Genomic DNA, 25,174 nt, shown 5'->3' with positions numbered 1-25,174 from the left:
CAGAAGCATCTCCCAACCTTAGACATACAGTCGTGGCCAAAAGCTTTGAGAATGACACAAATATTAATTTCCACAAAGTTTTCTGCTTCAGTGTCTTTAGATATGTTTGTCAGATGTTACTATGGAATACTGAAGTATAATTACAAGCATTTCATAAGTGTCAAAGGCTTTTATTGACAATTACAATGAGGTTGATTGCAAAGAGTTCAATATTTGCAGTGTTGACCCTTATTTTTCCAAGACCTCCGCAATCGCGCCTGGCATGCTGTCAATTAACTTCTGGGCCACATCCTGACTGATGGCAGCCCATTCTTGCATAATCAATGCTTGGAGTTTGTCAGAATTTGTGGGTTTTTGTTTGTCCACCGCCTCTTGAGGATTGACCACAAGTTTCAATGGGATTAAGGTCTGGGAGTTTGCTAAAGAAAAGAAACGCACACCTATTTGGGCGAAGTGCTGGCTAGCGGAGTAGAAAACTTGAAAATAAAGGAGAGCCGCACACTCTAGAAGCTCAGATGCAAAAATGTAATATCCAACGTTTCGACAGCAAAGCTGTCTATCAGGCTTAATCACAAACACTGCGGGATGACTCGTTTATATAGTGTCAAAAGACACACAGGTGTCTGTAATCATGGCCAAAAGTGGCCTAATATCATTGGTTAATTCTCAAATATTAAAATGGCATACAAAGAACAGCATACAAAAAACAAATGGATAGCATACGATCATAGATTCATTTTAGACTACACAAGCTTACAACAATTACAATGGCAAAGTCACAATAATCACAAGAATGGCTTCAGATCAAAGTCTACGTTGAGACCGAAGGGAGCAAGGGTCTTTAAGTTAAAGATCCAGGCAGCCTTCGTTTTAACAATAAATTATCAAGGTCACCCCGTCTCCTAGGGAGGGTGACATGTTCGATGCCAATATAACGCAGAGACGAATCGAGTGGCCTGCCTCCAAAAAGTGAGCCGCAACTGGGTAAGTCAAGTTTTTGCACCTAATGGTGCTACGATGCTCTGAGATATGTACTTTTAATTCGTGCTTTGTTTTACCCACATCATTTTTACCACAAGGACAAGTTATAAGATAAATAACTGCCTTAGTGGAGCACGTAATAACACTTTTGATTGGGATCGATTTCCCTGTTTGTGGGTGTTTGAAGGATCTGCATTTATAAGTGCCATTGCATTGAGCACAGCCATTACACTTGTAATTTCCATCCAGTAGGGGCGCATATAGACGTTGTTCAGGAGAGTGGGGAGTTTCCTGGCCATGAACCCAAAATATCGATGTTTTGTTCCACGAGCCACTTAGTTATCACTTTTGCCTTATGGCAAGGTGCTCCATCATGCTGGAAAAGGCATTGTTCGTTGCCAAACTGTTCCTGGATGGTTGGGAGAAGTTGCTCTCAGAGGATGTGTTGGTACCATTCTTTATTCATGGCTGTGTTCTTAGGCAAAATTACATTCATGATACATGTTAGCGCTCACCTTGTCTTCTCCGGACAAGCTTTTTTTCCTGATGCCCCAAACAATCGGAAAGAGGATTCATCAGAGAAAATGACTTGACCCCAGTCCTCAGCAGTCCAATCCCTGTACCTTTTGCAGAATATCAGTCTGTCCCTGATGTTTTTCCTGGAGAGAAGTGGCTTCTTTGCTKCCCTTCTTGACACCAGGCCATCCTCCAAAAGTCTTCGCCTCACTGTGCGTGCAGATGCACTCACACCTGCCTGCTGCCATTCCTGAGCAAGCATTGTACTGGTGGTGCCCCGATCCCGCAGCTGAATCAACTTTAGGAGATGGTCCTGGCGCTTGCTGGACTTTCTTGGGCGCCCTGAAGCCTTCTTCACAACAATTGAACCGCTCTCCTTGAAGTTCTTGATGATCTGATAAATGGTTGATTTAGGTGAAGCCCTTTTTGTGCAAAGCAATGATGACGGCACATGTTTCCTTGCAGGTAACCATGGTTGACAGAGGAAGAACAATGATTCCAAGCACCACCCTCCATTTGAAGCTTCCAGTCTGTTATTCGAACTCAATCAACATGACAGAGTGATCTCCAGCCTTGTCCTCGTCAACACTCACACCTGTGTTAACGAGAGAATCATTGACATGATGTCAACTGGTCCTTTTGTGGCAGGGCTGAAATGCAGTGGAAATGTTTTTTGGAGATTCAGTTCATTTGCATGGAAAAGAGGGACTTTGCAATTAATTGCAATTCATCTGATCACTCTTCATAACATTCTGGAGTATATGCAAATTGCCATCATACAAACTGAGGCAGCAGACTTTGTGAAAATTAATATTTGTGTCATTCAAAACTTTTGGCCACGACTGTAGTTATTTTGTCACAGAGCTCCACTGTTTTCTGAGCAGTGGCATCACTCCTATGTGATGCTAGTCCCTCAATTGCTATCAGTMATGCTATTTGATGTTAGACTATGTGCCAGGCCATCTACCTCCACCTGTCATACTGTACTCTACACAAGCAATAAATTAGATTATTTTAGGAATTTAGCATTCTATAAATCACATGTGGGGGTCATAAGGTAATAAGGAGGTATTTAGAAAGACTAACCAAGCACTTCTATCAGAATATGGCCAAACCAATCCTGCTGCAATTATCAGAAAATAAATGAGAGAGATTAAAACATGAAACTACAGGGGGAGGGTTCTCGTTAAGTAGCGATCAAAAAGAGCAGGTTTCAGAAATGGACGTGTTTTCGGTCAGTCAGCTAATGTCATTAAACACCTGTTACATGAGTACCAAACAAAAACAATAATTAGAGCCCAGTGGGTTGTTCCAGAAGCCAGGAAGATGGGCCGGTTGACAGGTGTCAACAGCCAGCTCTCCAACCTGAGGCTTCCCTATAAAAGGGAGGTGTTTTCTTCACCCTTCCCCCAGGGTAGAKGGGGTAAGGGGTAAGGGGKAAGGATTGACCCTGGTCGGTCCTAGGGAGTTAGTCCTCTCCTGGTAGGGTGGTGGGACAAGGCCTGTCATGTCTCTGTCTCGGGCCCTGCCGGTCCCGCCAAGGGGATCACATAACAAGTGATGTCGTCTCCTGATCCCAGCCTCTCATTGGGTAACCGCCAGCCCCTCTCCTTCAGGACMCCTCGCGACCGCATCAACAGGTCCTGGGCGGCCAGTGTGTATCTGGATGTAAACAGAGTTGCGGTCAAAACATTGAAAAGTGCTATTTATTTCAAATTAGTATTTTTTTATGTTCATGAATCGAATTTGAAATGTAATTCATCCCAAGTATGTGTAAATGAAGGTGTTTGTCAAAATGGTATTGCCATTTAAAAATGACCATACTAATTTGTACAGGCTAGATACTGACCTCTAGTGGATATATTCTTTAATGACACCTTTTCTAACCAATATTCAGTGTTTTTTTTTCATGGCTACCTGAATATTCAATATCTACCCTGTTTTTATTGGTAGCAACTCTAATAGTATAAGCCCTCTCACAATGTATCCCCCTAATAAGAATCATATCCTTCCATGCAAGGCCCAGCTCCTATATACTGACAAGGCAAACGAGCCATTCTCTGCTTCCGGTATGTTGGTCAATCACCTCCAAGCATGCTCGCCTTGGGCCTTGGGAGTCAGGTGAGTTTACAACAAAAGAGGGGGGAACGGTCATTAGCGGGAGTAGACTAGGAGTGTTCTAGTCAAGTGGTTTGAGTCGTGCGTTCATTCAACTCTATTGTTTGTACAATGTTGACTATCTTAACATATTTATGCCACTGTGTTTTTGCTTGTGTCGAACTTCGTGCATGTCCTGGTATTGTTTCGCGCTACCACAATGCTTTATTATTAGATTGTTTGGTATTGCTTGTAGCGCTCACACACTAATGCTAACATATGCATGCTCATTAACCAAACTAATGGYGTTGCCATATTTATGTCAAGCCGTTTACTGACGCATTATAGTTCTGCTTACCATGTTATTATATTAACTACCGGTGATATGGTAACGCTTCCATACACCGTTACACTCACACTGTARCTAGTGCAAAGCACCGGCCGTAATCTTTCAACTAACCTTTATTTGCCGATACTTTATTCGTTCTCGATTCGGAAGACACTTMTCTTWTAAACTTCTSTTCCCAGTTGCAGGTGGAACTCCAAAAACCAGRGAATATTCMGAAAAATATTACATTCTCTATTTGTATAGAKCGAGAMATCTTTGTTTTGATCGCRCTGTGTGAMGCKCTGTCATTACTTCTACACGTGGCCGTGTTGCATAGAAACKACTAGTTYCTGCAAAGATGTTGAGAAATGCAAGCTGTATGGAACCTAAAATGGTGAAAAAAAACTCCTCACGCTGTGAAAGAAGTGGATTTAATATCTTTCTGATTAATCAATGTTTTATGGAGTACCACCTGCAACTGGACACGAACGTTTAAAATTCGTTTTTTTTCTCAAATCGAGAACAAAGAAATTATCACCAAGTAAAGGCTAGTTGGAAAATTGCTACCAGTGCGTTGCACAAGCTGTTGTGTAATGCGTAAGGAAGCATTAACATATCAATGTGTAGCTAGTTATTGTGTCTCTGCATTTGAGGTTTCTGAATGTGGACCCTCCATTGACATGTTGGCCTAGTCCAGATATGACTCAGTCCTCATGTTCAGGTTTTACCTGSTCTTTATACACCTATATTAGTTGAATGCCCCATTGCCCTGACATTCTTTGGCTCTGTTCTGTTCATCCTTGTGGYTCTTCAGACATCTCTGAATCAGTGCATAGTTCAATGGCTCTCAAAAGGGAAGTACATCGCAAGGATAGGAATATTTATCTTCCACATGTTTTGATAAGCGGTTGATTCCTACAAATGGAGTGTACCTTGCCGGCTTGCAAAATCTTGTTCATCATAAATCTAATTAACAGATTATATTTGATACATGCATGCAAGCTGCCAAAGCAACATGGCTGTATACTGTTTTTAGATTATAGACAGAAAGCAGCATGACCATATACTGTACTGTGTAGATTATAGACTAGAGATTACAGTTCATACCTCATAGGATCAGTGGGCTCGCAGCAGGACAGGAAGCCTGAAACTGCGTCTGCTACCTCCCTGTCTGTGGTCACGTCCCACAGCCCATCTGTACCCATCACCAGCACGTCATTCGGGCCATGGTTGTACTCAGACATGTCGTACACTATCACCTGTAGGAGCCACAGATAACGGAGGGAGGGAGGAGCCACAGATAACGGAGGGAGGGAGGAGCCACGGAGGGAGGGAGGAGCGAGCGAGGGAGGAGAGTGAGAGCGGGAGGAGCGAGGGGAGCGAGAGAGGGAGGAGCGAGGGGAGAGAGAGGAGCGACGGAGGGAGAGATTGGGAGGAGTGACAGAGGGAGGGAGGAGCGACAGAGGGAGGGAGGAGAGACGGAGGGAGGGGCCACAGATAACGGAGGAGAGGGAGGAGCGATGAGAGAGGGAGGAGCAAGGGAGGGAGGGAGGAGCGACGAGAGAGAGGGAGGAGCACAGGGAGGGAGGAGCGACAGAGGGAGAGGGGGGAGCGATGGAGGGAGGAGTGACAGAGCGAGGGGAGAGGGAGGAGTGGGGGAGAGAAAGAGGGAGGGGCGACGGAGAGGGAGAGGGAGGACGACAGAGAGAGAGAGGGAGGAGCAACAGAGGGAGGGAGGAACAATGGAGGGAGGAGCGACAGGGGATGAGCGAGAGGGAGGAGTGGAAGGGAGAGAGGGGTGGTGGTGGACTGGAAAGGGGTGAGGAGAGAGTCGGGTGCGGTTAGAACCACGGGAGAGAGACGGCAAACACTGGGATACCATCTCGGGTACGCGGTGGCCCTGATAATACCATCCTGCGCGATTTGTATCATGCCGGACCAATCTGTGAGAAGTCGGATAAGCAGTGAGTCAAACCAGACCAACAGAGCACTCAGTGGCTGAACAGATCGGGCCTCACAAGATCTGGGGATCGGTCCGAGGGAAGTACTCCCGCAGACTGGGAGGATGGGAGGGAGAGCGGGTAGGGGAAGGAGGAGCGGGTGGGGGAAGAGCGAGGGAGTGCGGAGGTGGGAAGGAGGAGCGGAGGAAGACGACAGAGGAGTTGGGCGAGGGAGGGACAACAGATGAGGGATATTCAATAAAATATTTGACAATATGTTCCCTGATGAGCCAAAATAAAGTAAACGTATCATTAGATGTCCTCCAAGCTATGGAGGCCATCCTAGGCCACACTGGGATGCTTCTAGACGAGCCATAATCTTCCATATGGTGTATGATACATGGTTCTAGACACAGACAGCATGACATCTCTTACTCACCTCTGGGCAGCAGGAGAGAAAGGGTTTGATGTAGATGTTGGAGTTGTACACCTTCAGGTCATGATCCCCTAGGCCACGTGTTACCCCAATGGTGGCCATGACACGGGCCTACGCACAACATAAACACACAACACAATCACACACATAGTGAGTGATCTGGGTTAGTGCCTGTGGGTGTTCCTAGATTCTAGGAAAATCCATTTATGAGGGATTAGTGACTCAGGAGCACTTTTCTGCGTGGGAAAATAACGTTCGCAGTGTGTCTCTTTTACCACACAGCTAGACTGGGAGAGTTCAGCAACAACCATGAACTTCCATTAGAAGTCCTCCCACACATACAGCGGAATGAATAACTTCAAGTTATTATCTTGCTATATCTGTCCTGCTGGTGAACTAACAGCTAAGCATACATGAAGGTTTCTTCCTGTCGGGTAACATATGATTAGGGCAGATGGACAATAGTAAATCTACATTTTGTTTGAAGACCAAGGTATACTGTACTGTGCATATCAAATGTCCCATGACTTGGGCAGGGTTTTACCTGGTCAGGTGGTAAATGTGGTTCTTAACAAACTACTGTGGCCCTGTCTATGGCAGACCTTACAGCACCATGCATATACTGTGCTGTTCTGTTATGATGTTCACCAGTACCCAGTCCATAAACATGGCAAAGTCCTTCACCTTTTTACCCTCTCCATATATAAGCGGGAACTTGAGGTCGTCTTCTATGATGGTCTTGTAAGCCCTGCAACAAACCAACAGGATCACGGGTTGGGGATTAGTGATTATATTCTTCAAGAAGTATATAGCCTACTTTTTTTTTATCTCTTGATCCTGTACACTGTCAGAGGCTTTTATAGGGCAACACGTTTTCCTGGTCAGGTTATRTGGTCTGTAAAAACTCCTGGCCCTTACCATTAAAAATACAATGGACCGAAAAGTAACAAATCGAACCCCATATGTTAGACAATAGCTGTAATTTACCAGCCGTTCATTGTGTGGTCCCTGAAGAGCATCTTCTTGCTCAGCTCCTTGTGCTGGATTCTGCGAGGGAACTCCAAGTGTGTGAACTCATTCCCAAGCAGCTCCGGTCTCAGGAAGCCCTGCAGGGACACAGAGCAGAGCGAACGTTGACAAAACTATGCATAGCAAACTGTCATGTCAAATTGACTTGTGACGAAATGGCTCTTACGAATCATACACTATATATACAAAAGTATGTGGATATCGCTTCAAATTAGGGGATTTGTCTATTTCAGCCTCACCCGTTGCTGACAGGTGTATAMAATCGACAGGTGTATAAAATCGAGCATGCATACAATCTCCATAGACAAACATTGGCAGTAGAATGGTCTTACTGAAGAGCTCAGGGACTTTCAACGTGGCACTGTCATAGGATGCCACCTTTCCAACAAGTCAGTTCGTYACATTTCTGCCCTGCCTCTAGCAACTGTAAGTGCTGTTATTGTGAAATGGAAACGTCTAGGAGCAACAATGGCTCAACCACAAAGTTGTAGGCCACGCTATGTCACAGAACGGGACCGACAAGTGCTGAAGCGCATAAAAATCGTCTGTCCTCTGGTTGTAAAGCTCGCTGCCATTGGATTCTGGAGCAGTGGAAATGCGTTCTCTGGAGTGATGAATCACGCTTCACCATCTGGATGGACAAAGCTGGGTTTGGCGGATGCCAGGAGAACGCTATCTGCCTGAATGCGTAGTGCCAACTGTAAAGTTTGGTGAAGGAGAAATAATGGWTTGGAGCTGTTTTTCATGGTTCTGGCTAGGCCCCTTAGTTCCAGTGAAGGGAAATCTTAATGCTACAGCATACAATGACATTCTAGATGATTCTGTGCTTCMAACTTTGTGGCAACAGTTTGGGGAAGGCTCTTTCCTGTTTCAGCATGACAATTCCCCCATGCACAAAGCGAGGTCCATACAGAAATGGTTTGTCGAGATCAGTGTGGAAGAGTTTGACTGGCCTGCAAAGAGCCCTGACCTCAACCACAYCGAACACGTTTGGGATGAATTGGAATGCGACTGCGAGCCAGGCCTAATCGCCCAACATCAGTGCCMGATCTCACTAATACTTTTGTGGCTGAATGRAAGCAAGTCCCCGCAGCAATGTTCCAACTAGGGATGCACCGACATACCGATGACCGTTATTTAAAATTTTTGCTCCCTTTTAAGCATTTTATTACAGTTAAATAGTAAAATCACACACACACACACTGACCAAAAATTAATTTTGTTGGCATTTACAGCCGGCTGTGATACAGCCTGGAGTCGAACCAGTGTGTCTGTCGTAATGCTTCTAGCACTGAGATGCAGTGCCTTAGACCGCTGCGCCACTTGAGCCCCTAATCAAAACCTATTTCTTTCACTTACTTGCTGTGCTGTTTCGTTGTTCATTTGTTCAGTCTCAACCAGGATTTCATCATACATGTCAAGCATGGAGTTTCAGCTCTGTCTGTCCGTGGCCTCTTTTCCTCGKTGCGCAYTGTCACTGTGTCCATTTCCATCTTGTCCAGCTGTGGCTGTAACAACATTTCACGTAAACCCTGTTTCTTGTCTGCATCGAAGTAGCGGTCCTTGTACCTAGCATTGAGCATGGTGGTACACAGCCTGTAGGAGAGTACTTTTCCAAGTTAACCCGACGGTCTGTGCTGGCATTTTTGTTGAGCAGGCGTTTCAATGCCATGACAGGGTATCAGGTCTGCTGCAGACACAGTTGAGCATATTTCTCGAGTCAGTTGTTCCAATGAGGGAGTGTGTTCATGTTTCAAACATGTTCTCAAATGCCATTGAAATGGCAGCAGCRGTATGAGAACCAGCACATTCTTGAGCATGCCATACGACTTTCCTCAGTACGAAATCCTCGTCGACCCACTGTGCTGTCAGACTCATAATGCWCATGGGGCTGACATTGCTGGTCCAAATGTCAGTCGTGAAGCTAGTAGCAAGTAGCTCATGGATGTGAGTTTCAACAATACTGTGTAACTCCGGTAGGGCAACATCTGAAAAATTGCGCCTACTTGGTAGTGTGTACCGGTGCTCGACCAGTCGGTAAAAGCCAACATCATCCACGACAGAGAACGGTTGATTGTCAAGGGCAATGAATTCCATTATCTTGGTGTTTAATGGATTTCGCCTTTTGAGTTGTCTYGCTGAAATTTTCTTACTCTTTCAAATGACTGCTCAATTTGTTGACTGCTCGATCCACACAGCAGACATTGTGGGCTAGGTTAGGAATGCTGTGTTGCACGTGTAGCACTATATTTCTTGTGGCGTCATTACGTCATCGACCTACGTTATATAGGTATGCACGTCAGCTTTGACATTGATTTTACACATCGGCGTTAAACTAGACATCGGGCCGATTGTTGGCATTTTTATCTAATATCGKCCGCTTCTGATATATCGTGCATCCCTAGTTCCAACATCTAGTGGGAAGCCTTCCCAGAAAAGTGGAGGCTGTTATAGSAGCAAAGGGGGGGACCAACTCCATATTAATGCTGATGACTTTGGAATGAGATGTTCGACGAGCAGGTGTCCACATACTTTTGGTCATGTAGTGTATCTTTTTAGTGTAAATGGAGCAACAAACATATCCTAAAGGAAGTATCATAGCAGTAGGAAAAGTGACAGTAGAACATTATATAACTGTGAAACACAAACTTGGTACTTTTCATCCCTTGCCCTGAGGGTTCCACCACTCTCCCACACAGCCACCCACTCCAGCTTAATTTAGACCAACAGACAGTCAATGAATAAAGATGTAGTYTGAATCATACATTAAATAACAATACCCTCCCTCCCCCGTGCATCTTCCTCTTGGCCAAGGCACCCTTGAAAAAGCTACTCGTATCTCGTGGTGATGGGACTCACCTGGTTAAAGGGACATTACACTTTCCAACCAAAGTTTGTCATATGTTTTCAGACCTCTAAAGTCTGGAAACATCTGACACTTTAATTCATGAGTCAAATCTTCTTCTTTCTTTTTTTAATAAGGAAAACATATATAAATGCATTAACCCCGTCCTCACCAGATACTGCAGGCGCTGCCTCTCGGACTCGGGCGTGAACTCGTTGGACATGGGGATGACCTCATTGTTACGGATGATGATGGCTCTGTAGAAACAGAGTAAGAACCAAAGTAGAATGAGTAGTGATTCTATTTATATGGGAGGGACAACGTACTGTAYAAAGACAGGCACCATAATGTGACTCCATATCAGGAGGACACTCAGGACAGACAAATTGGGGTTAAGAGGGTCAGCACAGCATGTTAGAGGATTAGTGCTCCAAGACACTGATCTAAAGTCAAATTGTTCCCCCCTAAKGGTTGAGGTTAACATTTGAAAACACTATACCAATCCTAGATCTGTGYTTATGGGCATATTCTACCAGGAGTTTACAGTACATGATGAATGGTGTTGCCGTACAAAGAGCGGCCAGCAGAGGTCATAAGAWCTGCTGTTTGAGAATTTGAGCATGACCAACGGGGACAGCTTTCTTTGAATCAACGGCTATGGGCATCATGTTGTGTCACTTCCTTTAACCTCTCTTTCAGTCATTCAACTCTGCATTGAAAACATTGAATTGAATATGTACAACAAGTAGGCCTGTAATACATTAGTCATTATGGGCATTAATCAATCTGCTGCTATTAGAGTTTGACCTGCAGTTGACCTACCTGCTGTCTCCTGCATTGGCAACATAGAGCTTCCCCATYAAATGGATGGCAGCCAAGGCACAACATCCACCAGAGATGGTAAAGGACGTCTTCTCTTTCTCTATCAGTTCATCCTGTAATCAACCGGAAACAAAAGGTTATTCACTCATTGGGTAATAGAAGGAAGTTAGCAGCCCTACGATGAGGTTATACTTAACATGAAATGTTTACAATTATTGACAGATAGACTGCCTAAAAATAAATCTGTGCATTTGATTCTGGAAACCAAATTTTCTCTTGGACGCCCAGGATTCGCTGAGACGAGTAKAACACTATTTCACAACTTTAAGRTGATATGCCGTTAGCGTTCGCCYGTGTYTTACCATCTGTTTGAAGGCGTTTTCTATGATGCCCATGATCAGACTCTCCAGACTGACAGTCTTTTCCATGTGGAAGCGGATGGAGGAGTCAGTGATGGCATTAGGGTCCTCTGGGTCCTGGGTGGAATTTGCTCCCTTCTTCACCTCCAGCTGGTAGGGGCTGCCGTTCTTGGCCAGGCAGATAGGGGCYGTCACGGAGGGGTTCTCCAGCAGGTGGGCGATGTCCCCCAGTCTGTCTCTGATGAGGCGATGGAGGAGTTTAGATGCCATGATGGCACACCCTGAACCTGCATGGCCGTCGAACACGCCCCAGTACTGCAGTGGGATCCCTGTGCCGTCCTGGAAAAGGTTGAGCAAATGAAATCATATCAAACATGCATTTTAAATATATCAATAGACAGGCTAACAGTAAGAAAGGARAGAAATAGCAGGAAATACAACACTGGCCAGGGATTCAGTCTCTTTAACAGGTCTTTCTTGCAAGAGTTTATCTCGATGAGAATGACAAACTCAGAGAATGCCTAAAGGACATTTCTGTCAGAGAATGGATGGGAATACTTCTCATCCATTCTGWTTTGAGCCTCACCTGTTTAGCTAAARAAATATATACAGCACCAGTCAAAAGTTTGGACACACCTACTCATTCAAGTGTTTCTCTTTATTTKTACTATTTTCTACATTGTAGAATAATAGTGAAGACATCAAAACTATTAAATAATAGATATGGAAGTAACCAAAAAAGTGTTAAACAAATCAAAATGTGAAAAAGGTCAAGGGTCCTGAAAACTTTCCGAATGCCCCGTATATCTATTTTTTGCCTGTTTCGCATGTTATTTTGGCATTTAATACGTGTCGCATCAGTTTGCAAACAATGTAAACCATTATAATAATTGAGTTAATAAAGCCACATACTCAARAAAGCTTGACGATGTTTGTAAGGCAGCTCAAATGCACGTGTTTCAGCTCAGTGTTTTCTGTRRTGGTGGGGCATCCAGTGGAAAATACAGAGCATAGGGGTTGGTAATGTTCTCTTGTTGCGCCATGATTGGCTCAGTGTTCTGTCACTCATGGGGACACGAAGTCAATGCAAAGTCTACGGGGAAAGCTCAAATTCAAGCCCCTTGGGTGCTGCCATAGAGTTACATTAAAGTGCCCATCCAAGAAGGCCACAGATAAAATCACGTTATATCTACCTTAGCTTTGATTGGACGGATCATGTCCACATCATACTTTCAAAATCGTAGCTAACAAGCTCGACAAGCAGTCATCATCATGAATCAAGTTGACAATCTATTGGCAAATCCTTTTCAAACCTTGTCACATAAAGAGAAATTATAGATGAAAYGTATCGGTGCTCATTGGACAAACATTACRCAACAAGTTGGAAATTGCAAATTCAACAATGAGTGGTTTGGAAGAATTCAGTGGCTAACTGCAAGCGTTGCAAAGCAATCAATAGCCTGCTATTCAGCGGAGTGGGTGTGAGGTCCAAGTCTGGGTTTAAGGGTCTCTTKTCTAAGCTTAAAAGGATAAACATGCACAACACACCATGGGCCAGAAAAGGTTGAATACATTGGCCATGCTGTCAATCCAGCATGACTTYTGCCACTTTCTTAACAACTGGAAACTCGGAACTCAGAAAAAATTWGCTCTGACTGGKAAAACATGTTTTGAATGGTCATCCAACTCGGAATTCCAAGTCAGGACCTCAGGCCACTTTCTAGAGSTCCGAACCTGAAGATCACTGATGTCATGATTCAACTTTGTTTTTTCCCCCCAGAGTTCCCAGTTGTCTTTAAGCACCATAAATCCAGAGAATGSCAAACTTTGATTTMAGTTTGATGGTAACATTTGCCCACAAGAAGGACCGCCACGCCACCTTCCTGTTTAAGTGAGCACAGCASRACAAGGTCCAAAAATGTCTTGCTGCATAAATAATGTAATGTGCCAGGAGATATGTATACTGTAGCTAAGAAAGTAATACTAAGTGTATGTTGTGTAGTAAGCTGTTAGTAGTCCATGTGCCTCGCCCTAATAATTTGGTCCCTTTCCCCCTATTAACTTAGCCTACTGTTCTGGTTTGGTGGTGCACATGTAGCCTATAGCCTGTTTTAGAGAAATGTAATCATCGAATATTGTAAGAGCTTTCATTGTCTGCTTATATGCCCMCTTTATTTATCCTACGGTTCTGACTTGGTGGCGTACAGGGAGAATACTGTAAGAACGGCCCATTTCAATASTGCTGAACAAATAGTTATATTGACTACGTCCGTCCTAGCTCGCTTATTAATGTCTTAATCGAAATTACGGATTGCCTCTTATTCGGTCATCGTCCCCTTATGCCAKAGTTTGTACATCTCAGTTATCAGTAGAAACCACATTTGTTTAAAGAAGTCAAACCTAACAGTTTGTTGGCGCCATTTGTCACCGTTAKAGTGCAATTMATGTATTGTTTAGTGTTGTGTTGCGTAGTGGCTTTGCTGGAATGCATTGCAACAATTGTTTTCGAGTTTGCCCCACCACTAAAATCGCTAATAATATTTCTTACTTTATGACACTATCACTGTAAATATGTGCTCAATGACAGCAGTTACTGTGCTGGATTAAGACAGTGAATATTCCACAGGATTTCATCGTGGCAGTAAATCCCACTAACAAGATGTCCACCWATCGGGTGAATCTTACTTCTCACCTATACTGTCTTCCTTTACATCTATGCCAAGAAGTAAAAGTGTTTAGTACAGTAATAGTGTCCCGTTAGACAGTTAGAGCATATCTACTGTAGAGCCCAATCCACAGAATAGATAGCAGTATGGGGCATCTGTTGACCTCTTACTAGACTAGAGTGGAGGAGGGGCACAGAAGAGATGATGTAATTTAATTAACAGGAGGGACAACATGGAGGGTAAACATGGAGAATACAGGAGGGGAGGGGGTTGCGGGGCCACCAGAAGGACTGGAGGGATTGACCGGACATAGCACAGACCCAGTACAATACTGTATACTATAGACTGCTGTGTAAAYACATTTGAGAGATTATGGGGCAATCTGAGTGAGTGGGTTTTTGATTTTGTGTGCTAGGGGGCGGTAGCTGCTCTACGGACCCACAGAAAGCTGTTTCTAAATATAGCAGCACACAATGGTCAATGTCTTAATCAAATTGTCTTTTCTTTGTCAGGAGTAAAAAATGAATCCCCAGCTACCCAGTGATGTCTGGAGACATTTAAACAGAGATGGTTTTATTAGAGAGAGCGAGACCTGTGAAAACCTTGCTGCAGTGCAGCGTGTCACCAAWGGTCCCATCTTAATGAGGGCAGTCCATAACAAAACAAACATTGGACCAGGATGGTCATATGCCCAACCTGGTCTCAGAGCATTTYGTATTATTCTGTACATAAATCCATGACCAGCCATTTAGTATSATATGTTACAYTTCGTAYGGTATGTATAAATTTAGGGATTTCCATCACCCATTTCGTACGATATGTCACGAATTATAAATCGGATTATATGTTAGGAATTTGCAAAACATATGATATGTTACAAATGCTAGCTAGCAGGCTAATGTTAGCTGAGGCTAGGGATTATGGTTAGGGTTAAGTTTGGGAGTTAGGTTAACCCTTTGACACGTACGAACACACGGGTGTGATCATTCTACAGTGGTCACTCCAACCGGCGTGATTAGAACGTCCAGTTAAGATTGACGCAACAGTCAGCGTTTGAGGTGGCCACTGTTTTTCTCCAGAAACATTTTGCACAAACCGTCTTTACAACGTTATGTCTTCAATGTGAGCAGTTAATTTGTGGATGCAATGTTCAGATATTCACAGCAATGGCGACAGCATAGCACAAATCTCATTCAACCCAGAAAATGTAGGCTACATAAGTCGTAGCGCTAACTGAGGAAAGAGTGACCTAACACAAGCGGTCATATTTAGCTAACTCTCGGCTGACATGAACCATAATCTGAATTAGCTAATATCAATTACTATTTACAATTCATCGCATCACGGGTGAGTGAATGAAATAATTGAGTAAAACACTTTCTAAGAATTTAAAGTAATCCAACGATGGGTAGTTTATGGTGCTGCCATTTTTTTTKATGTGTGCAAACCAAAGATAAGAGGTTACAAGATGAGTTTGGTCTGTTTGCAGTATGCATGTTGAAGGTGGTGTGTCATCTACCATCATTCACTTCTGGAAGTTTACTCGATCATTTTATTATAACATCTTTGGTCTGACAGGCATTTACGTGACAAACAGAATGCATTGTATGATGTCAACAAACATGGCGCCACACTTAACTGGCAATCAGCTTAGCATTAGCTCATCATAATCAGTACAACCTTCAAAAAAGTATTTTATACACGTGCATGTGTCCATTAATCTATGCAATAATTGGAAAGCATGATTTGTCAACAGTACTTGAAAACGTGAATAAAACAGTAAATGCATTATGCTCCATACATACATATGGTGTGCTACAGTAGAGACAACACAATATACATAAACTATAATGATAACATAATAATGCACTTCATTTGACTGGAACACACATGGCCAAAGTTATTATAAGTAAGGAAAACAACAATGAAGGCAATGCGGGCGCCAGCTGGAAAATGTGCCAGGGAAATATACAGCATTCTGTTCTGACTGGAGATGTGCAAATGTCTGGGTACTTGATCCCTCGTCGAAGAGAGAAGTTTGTCCGGCTCAGTGATGCCTCAAACTTAAATTGTTGTCAACAGTGAAATGGGCTACTTCTATGTGAATTAATGAGGAGGGGGAGCACACCTCAATTCAAACTGTTAGAAAATAATTTGAAATGGCAATTTGAAACACAGCCTATAGATAATTAGCAGACAGCGTGCTTTGGTTTGAGGGCAGCATGGGTTAACTGTCCTGTTGTTTAACAATCACATGGAACAGTGAGTATATTCTGACATCACATGCATAAAAAAAAAAACTCACGATGGAGCAATCGTTAGAGATATTTGGAATTCACTCGTGAAAAGGGTTAAGGTTAGGGTAGTGGGAGGGTTAAGGTTAGGGTTAGCTAACATTCTAACTAGTTGCTAAAATGCTAAAGTTGTCTGTTATTTGATTCGAACTCGAAACCTTTGGGTTGCTAGACATTCGCGTTATGCCATCCGTCCACCAACCACCCTACTTTCATTTTTGCATTAAGTACCTATCTGTCTTATTTAACCATACCATAACTTATCATACCAATTTGGATGTCCTGGATTTACATTTACTATGTTATGTCTAGTCTATCAGACCAGGCTGGTATGCTTTACCCTCTGTCCTATAGTAGTGCTGTAGACCCAGTCAATGAGCCTTACCAGTGTTCTACTTATATAATTACTAGAACTGATTCTCATAATTCTATGATTCCAATGATTCTCACCCCATTGTCGTCCAGCAGTGTGGAGTTACGCTGTTTTTTGTTGCTCAGCCTCTTCACGTACAGCAGCTCACAGGACGCCTGGTCCTCATTCAGCATGCTCTTCCCAGCATTGATGGTCCTGAGGGGAATGGGGGTAGATAAGGTATGGGGAGATCATACATCTATAATAAAATATATATATGCATCCCCCTGGTTCAGGTGATGGACAGAAGAAAACACCCAACCAAGGTGTGTCTCAGATAAATCAGTGTTCAGAGCATATCAGAGTGGCAGACATTGTTTCATTTTATCATGGGGAGATGGTAATGTTACGATTTATGTACAAAACATAAGGAAGCACATACCCACTGGGCAAAAACTGGATGAATCAATGTTTCCACGTCATTTTAACAAAAACATTCAATGTGATGACGTTGAATCAATGTGGAAAATGGATTTGATTTGAAAAAACTCAGCAATGTAAGGGAATTTCATATTTTTTTTAACCTAAAATCCAACGACATGGTGAAATGTTTTGTTGAACTCAACCAAATGTAAAGCAAAACTAGACGTTGAACTGACGTCTGTGCCCAGTGGGTAGTGCTTAGGGAAGCTGCAGGACCGCGACTGGAATGAAGTGTTTTCATTACTGGCCTATCCCTAATGATAATGGCTTTATAAAGCATGACTTCATATTATGACCATCTCAGTGGACCAGTGGCTGTACAGAATGGGGAGTAGACACTGCAGTAGTCTGAGGAGTGGTGGAAGAGGTAGTGCTTTTTGCTCATACTTGTGTAATATTACGTTAGCTAATATTATACCATCCATTAACATGTATTAGATATAGATCTTTTAAAGGGCATCTGAGCGCAAGAACCAACTTCTCTCGTTGAAAACAGCCCGTGGCATCGATACGAGTCAGAAACATTTATACCAGAGCTAAAATTTACAAAAAGTAGGATTATTTGGGTCATAAAGGTAGTATATTCCAAAACAGAGATTTGTGATACTTGTGTAACCGTGTTCGTCATGACTTACATGGGGTTGGATTTTTATTTTGATTATGCCCAATAACACGGGATTATTGGGCATAACAAGCGCCTTGGACTTGTTTACATAAGAAAACGCGTCGCCAATGTTGTTGAAAGAACACTTAGCCCCTGAACCCTTTATGGAGTGGCCACTTGCTGATGTGTAGTGGTCACTCGAGTCTGACCAGTGCTTGATTTTGACTGAAACAGGTGCCGGTAGCCTACTCATTTTGGGTGCTGGTACTATTTATATTTAGATGCAGGAACTCCATAATACTTTTTAGCTAATATTATATAAGAGATGCAGGAACAGAGGTAGGCTAGTAGAAAATATGAGGTGCCAGTACCCAGTTCTATGACCTCCTGCCCATGTAAAGCACTGAGTCTGCCACTATTTTGTGCAAAATGACAATTGAGACGATGCACACTTGTATCCCAACTGCCACTTGTCAATATTCCAAACCCATTCGTGAGCATCCTGTTTTGTAACATGATTCGCTATGAAACACTGGCAGACATACGCACACTCTGGTAATATATAGCAGCAGAGTCGACAGTCTACAGTTCACTACTAGTTTTCATACACATTTTTGAAATGTAGAAATGCTGACCAAACTGCTCGCGCGCGTGTGTCCACAACTAGATTTTAGTCTATCCACACCAGACTTGATCAGGACAGGCAGGTTGAAATATCAAAACAAACTCTGAACCAACTTCATTAATTTGGGGACAGGTCGAAAAGCATTAAACATTTATGGCAATTTAGCTAGTAAGCTTGCTGTTGCTTGCTAATTTGTCCTGGGATATAAACATTGGGTTGTTATTTTACCTGAAATGCACAAGGTCCTCTACTCTAACAATTAATCCACAGATAAAAGGGTAAACCGAGTTTGTCTCTAGTAATCTCTCCGCCTTCAGGCTTCTTCTTTTTTGGACATTATATGGCAGTTGGCAACCAACTTTAAGGTGCATTACCACTACCGACTGGAATGTGGACCGCAGTTCATCTTTCAATCACCCACGTGGGTATATGCTCTTAAAAACTAATAAGTAGATGGCACGTGGGTATATGCTCCTAAAAACCAATGAGATGGGAAAGGCGGGACTTGCAGCGTATCAAGCGTCACAAATAGAACAAAGTTATATTTTAGCGCCTGGCTACGCAGATGCGTGTGGGTGCAATGATTGAATAACATGTATGTGTACATTTATTTTGCAATGGCGAGCGGTGTGTATGCAGACCAGACCGCTTGGGCACGTGCATCCGCCATTGCGCGCGTGTTGATTTTGTACTCCCACACGTGATCAGGAACTGCAGTTTGAAATATCAAAACAAACTCTGAACCAACTATATTAATTTGGGGACAGGTCGAAAAGCATTAAACATTTATGCCATTTTAGCTAGCTACCGTAGTCTATGTATAACACCCTGTCGTTCTCAACTAACATCAAGGCGGTGACCCGTTCCTGTAGGTTCATGCTCTACAACATTCGCAGAGTACGATCCCGTGGCGCCGTCATTCGCGAGGAAGGCGGCGGCAGGTCCTATTATCCAGGCACTTTGTCGATCTCCGTTGGATTACTGCAGACTGGCGCTTGTTGGCTGGGTCTCCGCTGCCTGGTGCCATTAGAGACCCTACAACTGGCATTCCAGGAAAATATCCGGCTGGGCGCCGCATGCCGTCTGGTGTTCAACTTTCGCTCAAGGTTCCTCTCACGGCTGCAGGCCGTGTCCGCGCTCCGTTCCCGCTCGTCTTTCCACTGGCTTTCGCAGTTGAGCTCGCATCCGCTACAAGACCATGGTGGCTTGCCTACGGAGCTGTGGAGGGGAACCGGCCCTCCGTAATCCTTCAGGCTCTGTCAGGGCCTGACAGCCCAGAACAAGGGCACGTTTCGTTTTCCATTCCACGGCTCTGGCTGCCTCTGCCTTCCCTACCTCTGAGGAGTACTAGTTTGTCCCGCCCTCAGGCCCAGTCAAAAACTGTTTCGCTGCTCTGCTGGCACCCCAAATTGTGGAACACAATCTCCCTCACTGACGGACCAGGTCAGGCGGAGTCAAATTCACCGACCCCCTTTCCGGAGACAGGCCTGAAAACCCTCACCTCTTTAATGAGATAGCCTAGATATGGAGTACAAGTTATATCCTGTCTTAACCGCCCCCCCCCCTTAATCAATGAGGTTAGATGCAAGCTATTGTTAAAGTGGTTGGTTGCCATCTGGATATCATAAGGTGTCAATGGCACCAATGTTGTAAGGTCGCATCTTGGATAAGGAGCGTCTGCTATAATGAACTGTAAATGTAAATGTATCGTGAGTAAGAGGCCTTTAAACAGGCCTGCAGGGCCAGACGAGATTACCAGACCACGCTAGTACACTGAGCATTGTCGCCTGACCAACTGGCAGGTGTCTTCACTGACATTTTCAACCCTCTCCCTGTCTGAGTCTGTAATACCAACATGTCTCAAGCGAGACCACCAAGAACACTAGGTAACGACTCTAAATGGCTACCACCCGTAGCACTCACATTGCTGTACCGATTAAGTGCTTTTGAAAGGCTGGTCATCGGTATCGCGATCAACACTATTTTCCCGAGAAACCCTAGACCCACTCCAATTAGCATACTGCCCCAACAGATCCACAGATGATGCAGTCTCTATTGCACTCCCACACTGCCCTTCTCCACCTGGACAAAAGGAACACCTATGTGAGAATGCTATTCATTGACTACAGCTCAGCGTTCAACACCATAGTGCCCTCAAAGCTCATCACTAAGCTAAGGACCGCTGGGACTAAACACCTCCCTCTGAACCTGGATCCTGGACTTCCTGACGGGGCCGCCCCAGGTGTAAGGAGTAGGTAACACACATCCGCCACGCCGATCGTCTAACACGGGGGCCCCTCAAGGGTGCGTGCTCAGACCCCTCCTGTACTCCCTGTTCACTCATGGACTGCACGGCCAGGCGACGACTTCCAACACCATCATTAAGTTTGCCGATGACAACAGTGGTAGTAGGCTGTGATACAACACAACGAGACAGCCTATAGGGGAGGATCGACCTAGCCGTGTGGTTCCAGGACACCCTCTCCCTCAACGTGATCAACACTAAGAAGATGATTGTGGACTCCAGCAAAATGAGTACCGGAAGCAGCCCCCATTCTCATCGACAGGGCTGTAGTGGAGCAGGTTGAGAGCTTCAAGTTCCTTGGTGTCCACATCACCAACAAACTAACATGGTCCAAGACAGTCAAGAAGAGGGTACGACAAAACATATTCCCCCTCAGGAGACTGAAAATATTTGGCATGGGTCCTCAGATCCTACAGCTGCACCATCGAGAGCATTCTGACTGGTTGCATCACTGCCTGCTATGGCAACTGCTCAGCCTCTGACCGCAAGGCACTGCAGAGGGTAGTGCATACTAGGGCTGGGCGGTATACTGTATTTTACTATATACCGATATTTATGCACAGACCGGTTTGGGTTTTTACTTTACCTAATATAATGGTATTTTAATGTTTGGTTTGTTAAATGTGATATGCCATGTGTAACGTCCATTTCCATAGTTTACTTAGCTACTTGAATCATCCCTCTCCGCTCTCAATGCCGCTTTCCACAGACCTAGTCTCACCCSGTCACTGAAGGAGCGCATTTGTTGTTGCTTGACCACGAGACACTTTTGTTCAGTCTGCATGGTCAATGCAGCACATGCAACAACGTTGATGACAACAATGTTATTTCCACTTTGATCTTAATATAAATCCACAAGCGTTCTATCATTACAATATGAGTTTGTGTTATTTACATCTGCAAACAGCTAGTTTGTATTTTCTTAGCAAGTTAAGCTAAATCGTGTTAGCCACTAATGCTAATCACTAGTTAGCTGGCTAGCTAAGTACTGAGTCGGAGCAAACGTAGCTAGCTAATACAGCCTGGTACCAGTACTGTTGGAGGCTTAAATCAGCATGTTGTTTGTGCAACAGTATCTTCTAAATCAAAGAGGAATAGCCGAAGCATGAATATGTTGGCTATATGAATAAAGATGTAATGTAGCCAAAGATTATAGAGTCCCCTAGGAAACACTGAACATCACTTTGGTTCCTACCCTGTCACAAAAACTCGTCCATGGCATTTTCATTTGTTTTCATGTCAAACAACACTGTATTCAAAGTGCCCACTATTATTTATATTCTAACTATAGAATTATAATAACCATTCTATTTCTATGATTCCAAAAGTTCACAAGTGTTTTGATCTAAATCGCAATTTCAGCATTTGGTTAAAAATAAGGCCAAGTATTTTTTTTTGTGTGGAAATTATCTCAAATAAGTGCAGGAAATGCAGACATTTATGGAAATGCAGGAAATTATTTTAGGTTGAAGTTGAATTGAACAGTATAAAAAACATTTGAATGGAGAAAGACCCATTGAAATAACTTAGTATATGTGTTGCCACCCTAGGGTCATGCACTTCTCATGAAGCAAATGTATAACTTTTATAAATCAAAAACATAAAATACCGTATAAAAAATATTTAAAAAAACATACAATATGATATTTTGGCCATATCGCCCAGCCCTAGTGCGTACGGCCCAGTACATCACTGGGGCCAAGCTTCCTGCAATCCAGGACCTCTATACCAGGCGGTGTCAGAGGAAGGCCCTAAAAATTGTCAAATACCCCAGCCACCCTAGTCATAGTCTGTTCTCTCTGCTACCGCATGGCAAGCGGTACTGGAGCGCCAAGTCTAGGTCCAAGAGGCTTCTAAACAGCTTTTACCCCCAAGCCTATACAAATGACACATTATACAAAAGAAATGTGCAAGACTAGCCACCTTCTCTAATTACCTGGCTCCACTGTACCTTATTTTAATAAAATCAATATCTTGTCTATTTACAACATTAAATGTACACCAATTATGCACCTACAACTACTCATACCTCCCAGACAGTTTACCTAAACCCTTCAAGGGATTCTTCCATGCTAATTCTGAAATCCATCTTTATACAATTGAAGTTGGGTTAGTTTACATACACTTAGGTTGGAGTCATTAAAACTCGTTTTTCAACCACTCCACAAATTTCTTGTTAACAAACTATAGTTTTGACAAGTCGGTTAGGACATCTACTTTGTGCATGACACAAGTCATTTTTCCAACAATTGTTTACAGACAGATTATTTCACTTATTCACTGTATCACAATTCCAGTGGTTCAGAAGTTTACATACACTAAGTTGACTGTGCCTTTTAAACAGCTTGGAAATTTCCAGAAAATGATGTCATGGCTTTAGAAGATTCTGATAGGCTAATTGACATCATTTGAGTGAATTGGAGGTGTACCTGTGGATGTATTTCAAGGCCTACCTTCAAACTCAGTGCCTCTTTGCTTGACATCATGGGAAAATCAAAAGAAATCAGCCAAGACCTCAGAAAAAAAAATTGTAGACCACAAGTCTGGTTCATCCTTGGGAGCAATTTCCAAACTTCTGAAGGTACCATGTTCATCTGTACAAACAATAGTACGCAAGTATAAACACCATGGGACCACGTAGCCGTCATACTGCTCAGGAAGGAGATTCATTCGGTCTCCTAGAGATGAATGTACTTTGGTGCGAAAAGTGCAAATCAATCCCAGAACAACAGCAAAAGACCTTGTGAAGATGCTGGAGGAAACAGGTACAAAAGTATCTATATCCACAGTAAAACGGGTCCTATATCGACATAACCTGAAAGGCCACTCAGCAAGGAAGAAGCCACTGCTCCAAAACCGCCATAAAAAGAAAAGCCAGACTACGGTTTGCAACTGCACATGGGGACAAAGATCGTACTTTTTGGAGAAATGTCCTCTGGTCTGATGAAACAAAAATAGAACTGTTTGGCCATAATGACCATCATTATGTTTTGGAGGAAAAAGGGGGAGGCTTGCAAGCCGAAGAACACCATCCCAACCGTGAAGCACGGAGGTGGCAGCATCATGTTGTGGGGGTGCTTTGCTGCAGGAGAGACTGATGCACTTCACAAAATAGATGGCATCATGAGGACGGAAAATTACATGGATATATTGAAGCAACATCTCAAGACTTCAGTCAGGAAGTTAAAGCTTGGTTGCAAATGGGTCTTCCAAATGGACAATGACCACAAGCATACTTCCAAAATGGCTTAAGGACAACAAAGTCAAGGTATTGGAGTGGCCATCACAAAGCCCTGACCTCAATCCTATCGAACATTTGTGGGCAGAACTGAAAAAGCGTGTGCGAGGAAAGAGGCCTACAAACCTGACTCAGTTACACCAGCTCTGTCAGGAGGAATGGGCCAGAATTCACCCAACCTATTGTGGGAAGCTTGTGGAAGGCTACCCAAAATGTTTGACCCAGGTTAAACAATTTAAATGCAATGCTACCAAATACTAATTGAGTGTATGTAAACTTCTGACCCACTGGGAATGTGATGAAAGAAATAAAAGCTGAAAGAAATAATTCTCTACTATTATTCTAAAATTTCACATTCTTGAAATAAAGTTGTGATCCTAAATGACCTAAGACAGGGAATTTTGACTAGGATTAAATGTCAGGAATTGTGAAACTGAGTTTAAATGTATTTGGCTAAGGTGTATATAAACTTCTGACTTCAACACAAGACACTGCGAAAACCTATAGCCTCCCCTCTGTCACACCTCACATAGTCAATTCTCTATCAGATACAGAGGTACCATACTCTGGAATTGATATCTTCACATTGCCAAAACCTCATCATCCCTCAATAACTTCAAGAGAACACTGGGTGTCAGCCTGATGAACAAACTACAAAATAATCCCCTCCATGTAGGCTAACTCTCACACACATGCACACATAATCAAACATGTATTTTTTTGTATACTGACTATATCATGTACAATTATAATTCATATGCTTTGCTTAGCTGATTGAACAAAAACATTTCTGTACTTAGATGTGGTGTGCTTTTCATATAAGCCCGTTTGCACACTGTTTTCTACCAGTTTATCTGTACTGTTTTGTCTTTCACTTATTTTCTTTGGTGCGAATAAATAAAACCTATTTCTAGGAAGCGGTAGCCTAGTCGGAATGTTGTTGCGGTGTCTTAAGAGTGACAAACAACAGCAACTGCCAGGGAAAGATAACAACACCCACAAGACCGAAATCTCGTTTTTCCTTAATGAGCAACAGACAAACACATTGGGAATCGATGAGTTCGCTCTTTAAGATTATTTGTCCACAGAGGACAGTTTCCAGCTCTCTCCCTTCACCTCAGACAACTGCAGTGTTTACTTTTCAGGACACTGAAATGGAATGAAGTCATGCATTGCATTAGAGCAAAGCCATTATCCTTGCGAAGAGGGGCTGCCAAAAGGTTTCACCCCTGTTGTACCATTAAAGCTGAGAAC

At 43.3% G+C, this 25,174-nt stretch overlaps 1 protein-coding gene across 1 annotated transcript in view; it reads right to left on the bottom strand.

Annotated features, from left to right (window-relative positions):
- Window positions 1–400: 400 nt before the first annotated feature.
- Window positions 401–25,174, bottom strand: part of ppm1j (protein phosphatase, Mg2+/Mn2+ dependent, 1J) — a 67,960-nt gene continuing 43,186 nt past the window's right edge. The window contains exons 2-10 of the mRNA XM_023995985.2: window positions 16,764–16,881; window positions 11,357–11,692; window positions 10,995–11,107; window positions 10,345–10,429; window positions 7,286–7,404; window positions 6,983–7,046; window positions 6,302–6,409; window positions 5,030–5,181; window positions 401–3,159 (exon numbers count right to left, since the gene is read on the bottom strand). Of these exons, the coding sequence (XP_023851753.1) occupies window positions 3,003–3,159; window positions 5,030–5,181; window positions 6,302–6,409; window positions 6,983–7,046; window positions 7,286–7,404; window positions 10,345–10,429; window positions 10,995–11,107; window positions 11,357–11,692; window positions 16,764–16,881 (1,252 nt within the window). The 3' untranslated portion in view covers window positions 401–3,002. The remainder of the gene's footprint in view (window positions 3,160–5,029; window positions 5,182–6,301; window positions 6,410–6,982; window positions 7,047–7,285; window positions 7,405–10,344; window positions 10,430–10,994; window positions 11,108–11,356; window positions 11,693–16,763; window positions 16,882–25,174) is intronic.

This window comes from Salvelinus sp. IW2-2015, linkage group LG11 (assembly GCF_002910315.2).
Source record: "Salvelinus sp. IW2-2015 linkage group LG11, ASM291031v2, whole genome shotgun sequence".
Lineage (NCBI taxonomy): Eukaryota > Metazoa > Chordata > Actinopteri > Salmoniformes > Salmonidae > Salvelinus > Salvelinus sp. IW2-2015.
Note: the sequence above shows the minus strand (reverse complement) of the source record. Positions and strands in the feature narration are given on the sequence as shown.